Raw genomic sequence first — 9314 nt, 5'->3', positions numbered from 1 at the left:
AACTTATTTAACTGGCAGGCTTTACGGTCTAGTTACATATTTATATATGTTTTAACTTTTAACTTATGATGCATGCATATATACCAAATGGGATTTTGATCCTCGCCTTCTTAGTCATGAAAGGCAACTTTCCTAGGCTGAAACGTGGGCAGAGTCCACAGAGATTGTTGTCATAGTCTTATAAAAGAAACCGCTCAAACGAGGAAAAGATGATGGTTCATGTTCCTGTATTAGTTGGATAGTGAAATCAACTTAAATTAATAGTTTAGATTTATTGTCCGTCAAAATATAAGATGCAAGTAGTTTAGCAAAACCGTTAAAAAAACGTTGGTATCGATATCATCACCACAAATTAACAACGTACAATCTCATAAGCTATGAACAAGGACATAAACATATCAACATGATGTATTTGAGTGATTTTTGTTTTTTTTAACAAACGATATTATCTACACTAAGGAGGAGGGGGTGAGTTTAGCCTCACAATGGGCTAGTAATGATGTTGTTCAAATTTGCCTTTAATAATAATCGAACCTAAGACCTCTCACACATTGTCTCTAGAGGGTTTTAGAGCAGTTTAATTTGCAAAAAGTCGTGATAACAGTTTTGTACAACGGACATGGCCGGTTTAATGTTTTAGAAGGCCCTGTGCAAGATTAAAATGAGGCCCTAGTCTAAAGTACAATTTTGTATGTCAAAAAATGGCAAAGGCAATGTGTCTGCCTCCTTATGTTCGATTATTAATAAACGTCTGCTAAATTTGAGTAATTTAGAGTAAATTGTCATTTTACCCTCCCTCCTCTACAACTTAACTCCACTCCTCATTCATATTTAATATGACATTATTTCTCCTTATAAAAATATCATAATCGAAACCATTCATGTTTTTTTATCATCATCTAATATTCATCTTAGAAAAATTTGTTCAATTTAGAGACCTATATGTGCCAAACAAATCATTGTTATGACAATAGTAGCATCCTTATAATTTACTGTTATTTTTTTATTATATATGGATGACTATTCTAAATCAAATATAATTTAGATAATCTTGAAAAGATGACCAAAAGAATAAACGATTCTAATTAAGACGTTTATTCAATGAATTTGAATTGTCATAAATGATAAACTAGCTCTTGCATTATATATTGCAGTAAGGTTGTCAAGTGCCAAATCATATATTTTGTTGCCTGCCTACACTTTTGTCTCAAAGGATACAGAACATACGTGAAGATAATAAAAAGTGGTGAAAAGTGCTTCTCTTAAAAGTCGTAGGGTACGTCAAAATAAGCATGATAATATGCCAAGTGGGCTTTAGGAGAAGCACTTTGACCTTCTTTTTCTTGCGTAACATCTAAATTTAGGGGCTCTTTTAAAAACAATTTCGTTTTCCATTCTCTGAAAGAGTTCATTTTGTAAATCATTTTTACTTTATTTCACTGCAATGTGAAGTTGTGGAAGGAATTCAAATGAAATGATCAAGTAATTAAGGGCATATTAACTAAATAATTGATTAGCACTTGAACACTACTGCTTCTGTCAAAATTATATTCAATTTTATTCTTATGTCTACAAGTATATCAGACCTGTAAATGTTAGACATCAAGAAACTTGTAGTGCAAATCTAATTACCAATCCATTCCAAACCTTATCATCAACTTCACTATGAAACCATCATCAATTTGATTCCGTAGAAGTAAAGGGATGCTCTTGGAAATATGAATATACCCAAAAAGGAAAAAGGAAGAAAGGAAAGGAGTAAAACATGTCTCTACAATTAGTGTTATTCCAACATGAAAAGTTGAAGGTCCATTATTCCATTTCATAATTTACAGTGACCTCAAGCTTCTCATTACACAAAAATAATTTTAACAGCAAACTTTCCAAGGACATAATTCTTAATATTAATTTATAAGTTACAAATGATAATTTGATCAGTGTCTCTCACTCCCACAATTGAAGTATTGCGTTCCATCGACGATTTCAGCCATGAATCATGATTTTCTTGGAGCAGGGAATTCATATTGCAAACTAGATGAGTTGTGGTTGCTGACATTTTGGTGGCATCAGTTTTTCTTGCAGCTTGACCAATATTCAGCAACAAGTTTGGAGAAGTAGGAGTTGGTATCCAACAGCTTTGAAGGTTGTTCATACTCCACCAGCTTCCCTATATTTTTAAACAAAATCACATTACATATTAGCTTTAGGATTTAATATCCAATTACCAAAACAGCACATGCCCTGCAGTTTGGATTAAGCACATAGGCTTGTCGAGCATCAGCTTATTCGTATTTTTTTTTCCTTTTTTTTAATTTTTTTGATGTATTAAGTTTGATTAAAATATGATCAAAAGATAAAAGAATACCATAGGAGAGGACCATGACCATGTCACTGTCTATAACAGTTGGAACTCTGTGAGCTACGGTTATAACCGTGCATTCTGCAAATTCCTGCCTTATGATTCTCTGCAGAATGGCATCTGTTGAAGAATCAATGGAGGCAGTAGCCTCATCGAGAACTAAAATTCTGTTCCTCTTGAGAAGGACTCTTCCAAGGCAAAAGAGCTGGCGTTGCCCGACACTCCAATTTTCCCCTTCATCACTCACTGTTGAAGTCATTATAGTTATAATTACAGAACAATATGTTTATAGTTGGAACCGGGGGTTAAGTAAGATGTTCATGATTGTGTTTCTCATTCTTCCATAGGAAAGATTATAAACCCACCAGAGGAGTCGAGTAGATTAGGTAGGTTGCTGACTGTCGCCTTAAGTTGGCACTTCTCTAGAGCCTGCAAATGAAAATGTCCTTAAAATCATACTAGTACGAAACAGCACTCATTGTATATAATGCCTAAAAACATGGTTTCATTAGTAAATTTATGCAGGGAAAGACTTTTTCATCATTTAACAGGAGTCAGTTAGCTCACCCTCCATATCACATAATCAGAGTAAAGGCCTAGAGGATCCAAGTTGGTTCGGATGCTACCTCTGAAAAGAGTTGGCTCTTGAGGGATGATGCTGAGCTTCATTCTTAAATCTTTTAGACCCGTTGAACAGATGTCAAGTCCATCTATAAGAATTTTACCACTGGTCGGCTCTACTAAGTGGAACAAAGCACTTATGAGTGTAGTTTTTCCGCTTCCTGTCCTTCCCACAACTCCTACTCTAGTGCCTTCTTTGAATGTGCATGTAATTCCCTTTAGAACTAGCGGAGCATTTGAACGATATTTTATCTTTAAACCAACCAAAAAGAAATAATTAATGGTTAGAATTTTAACTCGATCAAATGATAAGGTCGTTAAAGAACAGCAATAATATATTACCTTCAGAGAATAGAGCTCTATCCTACCCTTGTTAGGCCATGAATATGGTGGCCTCTTATCCTCCACAATTGCTGGAGGCTCTGGCAGAATCATCATGAATTGTTTTATCCTTTCAACTGAGATAATGTAGTTGGATAAGTTGCAATACCATCGAGTCCCAAAAATCTGTGTCCCCGTTATTGATAAAGCATATGACAGCAAAAGCCCTATAAGCCCTGCAGATATTGAGAAAATTTGTTCAAGATAAACACCTATAAGCACCATGAAATTCAAACAAGGATTGCTCTAATAAGTACCTGGAGCAACATAACCCTTGGGGAGTAGATAAGTAAGAAAGCAGCCATGAAAAGGGTCAAATTCTGAAGTGCTTCTGTCCTTAAAATTAACCACTCCATGGTTGCGTTAGAATGAAATAACAGTCGAGCATCTGTGTCAACTAGCTTCAAGTAGTTGTGGAAGAATCTGTCTGCCATTTTAAAAGCTCTTATGGTAACCACTCCAAGTGATGTCTCCGATGCATAGTTCATAACCGGAGCTTTAGTTGTTCCATTGATTCTTATTAGTTCCCTTGCAGTGGCTAGGTAATACCCCTGAACATAATTTGCGGCAACCATGGCGAGAATGCCTACAATGAGAACTTGCCATGTGACAGAAGCCATAATTCCAATCGTTGTTAGCAGTTCAATGCCAGCAGACACAATGAAGATCATGGAGAAAGGTACATCAAAATCCAAAATACTTAAATCAGATGAGGCCTGCAAAAGTAGAAACATCGAATGGTTTTGATAACGAGTGATTGAAATACAGTTAGGAGAGTGCATAAAGTAGCATTTTGACCACTCACTCGTATCAAAATCCGGCCAGCAGGGGTTGAGTCAAAGAAGAGCATGGGAGCCTTAAATATAGCATTGTTGAAACCAGAGATAAAGGCTTTGGAAGCTTTCAATCCCATATGGGCTGTTGAAAATGACCTTAGATATACAAACACAGCACTAAATGTTGAAATAGCTGTATAAACGCCGATGAGCATGCCGTTGGTTATGTTAGGCATTTGAATGCCTAGAGCTAGCCAATAAGTTGAAACAGCCTGAAATCCGATAAAACCAGATTGTGCCATTATGCCTAAGATTAGAAGAAGAGTTCCTTTAGACACAAGAAAATAATCCCGAATGGGTTTCAGTCCAACATCACCAATCCCTTTCTCTTCTTCTTCTGTTAGTTGCACGCCAGGCACACCCTTCACTGAAATATCCCCTTCACTGTTAATTGTAGTGAGGTAACCCGCCTGAAGTTCCTCCGGCCGAACTATATCTCCCTTTTCAGATTCTCCTTGACTTTGATTATTGGAACGACCCAATGTTGTTACCGTATCTCTATGAGCATGTACAAGCTGCTCAAATGCTGTTCCTGCTGTCAAAAGACTCTCATAGCTTCCTGATTGAGTGGCATGTCCAACCTCCATTACCTACAAATGAAACAAGGTTTCATGTGCAAAATAATTTGAATCTTTATTGCACATAAACTTTGAAAATGAGTTAATAACAACGTACTATAATTTTATCAACTTTTGAGAGGAATTCAACTTGATGAGTCACCAGAATCACAATTTTCTTTGCTAGAGTAGCCATGATGCATTCCTGCATAACTCATTCAAATTGAGTAAACTCTTTCCACAACGAGATTACTAAGCTAAATGTGGTTTTCACGCTTCTGAAAACGCTTGAACTTTGTCTTTCTTACATGAAATAGAGTTGCACCATTATGGGCATCCACTGCACTAAAGGGATCATCAAGAAGATAGATATCAGTGTCACTATAGACAGCTCGGGCCAGCTGAATCCGCTGCTTTTGTCCCCCACTCATGTTAAGCCCCCTCTCTCCTATTTCAGTAAGATCACCATGGTCAAAACTATCAATGTCCTTATCCAAAGCACAAGCTTTTATGGCATTCTCATATTTGTTCTTGTCCATTGGCCTGCCGTAGAGTATGTTATCATGAACTGTCCCACTTTGTATCCAAGCAGTCTGAGAAACATAGGCTATGGTTCCAAATACATCAACCTGCTTGCAAGCATTAATAAAGTTAGTGTCAAGACTAAAAAACATAGTGCATCCAGTATATTGAAGTTTTCATCTGTTTTAAACTCACAGTTCCTGAAATTTTCGGCATTTCTCCAAGTATAGCATATAGTAGTGATGATTTTCCGGCTCCAACTGGTCCACAAACTGCAACTTTCTGCTCCCGTTGCACTTCTAAATTCACATCTCTGAGAGTTGGATCGGTTGATTGATCAGGATACCAGCTGAAATTACACCTTTCTATTCTTAAGCTCTTATGGGAATTTTGTGAGGGCAACTTCCTTACTTCGTCATCTTTCAGCTCGTCATCAAGAAAAAACACATTGAGCCTGTCAAATGAAACCTTGACTTGGATCATCATTGAAAGAGCCTCTGGTATCATTCTTACAGGTTCCCCCATGCTTCTTAGTGAAGCTAGAACCGTGAATATGGTACTTGCATTTAGAGGGACACTTTTGAAAAGGATACATCCGAGAAAGACAACTGAAGAGATGATGGTGGGTGACATCCAATACATCAAAGTGACATAAACTTTTTTAAATTGCGAGTCAGACAACCATTTGAATTCACGTTCACGAAGGGAATCAACAACGTTTTTAAATTTCTCTTCCCAGGAGTGTAACTTGATGATTTTCATACTGTTAAGGATCTCAGAAGTGGCTCTGAGTCGCTCGTCTTGAGCAATCATGATTTGGGACTGACACTTTTGAAGTGCCTTTGCAAATGGCACATTCAGGAGACCACAAATCAAGAGAGGAATCAAACCAGGAAGAGCACCAAGATCCACCACCCAAAAAAGAACTCCAATGGCAAGGAACAGTTGCAACGCATAGCTCCATGTGGAATGTAGCCACCACGGGAACTTGCCCATTCGATAGGCATCAACTGCTATATAATTTACAATCTCACCAGCTGAGTGTCTTCTCCTTCCCAAGCTAGAAAGCTTCAGCTGCTTTTGATAAACTGCCACCATCAAGGCTGACCTCATCCTCATTCCAGACCTCCTCACGTTGAAAAACCAATGTCTCTGGCTCAAAGATTCAACCACTTTGGAAATAATTAGACACCCCACAATAGTGAGGCCTTCAGAGAGAGAGGCATTTTCATTATTCGAGTAATTTACAAAAGCATATAGTATAAGAGGAGAAACTACAATTGCAATCGTCCTGATAAATGCAAATAATGCTATCCACATACTTTCTTTCATGTAAACTTTCACTATCGTCTGCAGAACCAGGTTCCCGGTGCTGCTTGAGCCCTTCTCCCTGTGAATCCCATGCATGAGCAAGCTTTTGGTATGCTAAATCTGCTTCGTCTTCAGAAACAAGAGAAGGGATGTCTTCAAGAGCTAATGTTTTCGAGGAACCCAAGTTGAGTAAACGATTAATCCAAGCAAATGTCAATTTGCTCAGGAAACTAGCATGATCTAGTTCTGATTTCTGGCTCTTTCCTATCGATTTGTTGGCCAATAGAGGTTCAGATAGGCTGTTATCTTGGGCATGCTGATGAACAAAGTGACTGAGGTTTCTAACAGCACATAAGAGAAGTAACAAGCTCACTGGCCATGTCATTGCATCAAACATCTCAATGCTATGAGTTCTTACAAGTATTTCGATGTTTAAAGCTGAGGCCAATGAAAAGGAGGAGAGCCACCAAAGGGAGTTTAGGATTTTGATCCACTTGGATCTTTGAACAAGCAAGGAAAATGTGAAAAAAATCCAAAATAGTCCTCGGACAAAGTAATCCAACTGGACAAAATGTTCTGATTGATCATCATTGGCTACTAGATCCCATAAACCAGCAGCAAAATATGCAATGCTAGTAAGAGCACAGCAGATTGAAACAACTAGAGAGCACTGGTCCCTTCTGGCTGGAACAGTAATATAATGCTTCCTTATAGTACTTATAAGGCTAAATAAGAGAAAAGTAAAGAGGAAGAGTTGATTTACGCCATTGATGATAGTTCTTTGAGTGCAGTAAAAACCCAATTCAAGTTCTCCACCACAAATCCATGAAAGGCTACTTCCTGCATATCCGAAAAAGGTTCACAAATCATCATAAAACTGCATGTTAAGCACAGGGAAAAGTAGGAAAACATGAGTAAAATGAAAAACTGCATGGAGTGCAGTTATATATAGATTCACAGAAAGAAATGATCAAACAGAAAGAAGGCAAAGAGTCGAAGATGTAAAAGCCATGATGAAGATCATTCAATACCACACCATAGAATTTTACTTCACTATAACAGCAGCAAATTTATGAACCCAGTTCACTAAAATCATAACATGTTCATAGAGAAAATTATATCGGGTACTTACCGAGTGGGCTCCTTAACGAAGCCATGTATGGAGCAACTTCTCTGCAGCAGCACCCCAAACTATGTAGGGGAGATGAGCTCAAATCTCAATATATATCTTCATAGAAATAAGAACCCACGTAAATTTCGCCCCCTTGAACCCAACTTCGAATCTTCCTAGAGTAGTACAAAATAACATCTTGTCAATAAAGAAATAATAATAATAACCATAATAATTAAACTGTGGTATACCTCACATCTCATCTTGTTTCGTTTTGTTTGTTTGATTGTATGGAGGGGACTACATTCTCAGCAAAATAAAAAAGTGCTTTACTATTGTACATAGGCATCATGCATTTCCTTGTCTCCATACACTTCACGATTACAATTTTGCTTCTTGAATTACTATTTATTATATAAAAACAAGCTACTTAGCAAACATGATTATACGATTCAGGCAATGGTAAACATTCAATCTTTATTTAGTCCAACTTGACTGCACAAAACCCAGGTTATTAATTAAGTTTACCTTTAGCTTGTTCTTTTGTGTGTGTGTGTGTGTGTGTGTGTGTGTGTGTATTGCAGTTCATATGTTTACGTAGACCTACAATGTATGCAGAAAATCTATAATATCAAATCAACGGGTGAGATTTAAAGAAACAAATCTTGTATCTTCATCACTTTCATCTATCAGTTTAATATCTCGATGAACTTAAGTTCACGGGATATTGTAGCCACCCGAATGTATAAACAAGAACTTGCCTTTACCTTTTTTTTCTCTCTTTATTCCTTTTTCCTGCTAATCATAGATATCGTGAAAAACATACGCAGAAAACAAATTTCATAGCTTTTCAACTCGTACGCAGAAAACCCAGGTTTATAATTTTACTTTAATTTCTACTTTCGAGTATTTTATTCGGTTTTATTTATTTTTACGTAAACCTACACTGTAAAAACAAGAAGATGACATATCAGTGTCCACCCTTAATATAACATATCAGTTTGTTTAATAGTTATCATCCAAATGTCGTGACTCCATTGCTGACGATTATTTGGCCACAACAATCGCTACCTATTTCAACGTCTCCATAGTTGTACGAGATGGTTTTTGATGAGTTCTGGACAGGAGAGAAATAAGTATGGTTTTTTATGAGTTCTGGACCGGAGAGAAATAAGTTGTGATGTTAATATGTGTATGCACTTATGTTAAATACTAAGTGAGAAGATATATAGATGTAAAGGCCATGAGTGCCATGTGTGATGATCTTAGTCAATATCTAAATAAGTGGCTGAGATCTGTTTTGATTGTATTGATCCAGCTCAGTTTTGTAAAGCTATATATCTCTCTTTGCACGTTGTGTGCGTGTGAGAGAGGCAATTAATGAAAACAAATTATTCCTCTGTGTTTCTGTAGAAGAAAGAAAACAACCACGTTCTTCTCTCCCTGTTTTTCCTTTTCTGAAATTTCATCTTCTCTTCCTCCTTCGAATTAACTCTATCAAACACTAACATGGTATCAGAGCCGGTTTCGATCAACTGAGTCTGGGCGTGAAGCTGTGAAGTCATTGAGCTAAGTCAAATCTCGGTGAAGGTTGCTGGAGTTCCATTTGAGGAGAG

The 9314-nt window shown here is 37.1% G+C and overlaps 1 protein-coding gene across 1 annotated transcript; it reads right to left on the bottom strand.

The window, feature by feature from the left end:
* Positions 1-1766: 1766 nt before the first annotated feature.
* On the bottom strand, positions 1767-7874 carry LOC126612653 (ABC transporter C family member 8-like). The gene is given in 13 exon segments (XM_050281113.1): positions 1767-2167; positions 2366-2605; positions 2725-2788; positions 2927-3232; positions 3323-3537; positions 3619-3648; positions 3651-4077; positions 4167-4787; positions 4873-4959; positions 5063-5383; positions 5472-6669; positions 6671-7427; positions 7720-7874. Coding segments are annotated over 13 exon segments (4392 nt in total). The 5' UTR covers positions 7745-7874; the 3' UTR covers positions 1767-2066.
* Between the last annotated feature and the right edge of the window lie 1440 nt (positions 7875-9314).

The sequence above is a fragment of the Malus sylvestris genome, chromosome 17, assembly GCF_916048215.2.
Source record: "Malus sylvestris chromosome 17, drMalSylv7.2, whole genome shotgun sequence".
In the NCBI taxonomy this organism is placed as follows: domain Eukaryota; kingdom Viridiplantae; phylum Streptophyta; class Magnoliopsida; order Rosales; family Rosaceae; genus Malus; species Malus sylvestris.
Note: the sequence above shows the minus strand (reverse complement) of the source record. Positions and strands in the feature narration are given on the sequence as shown.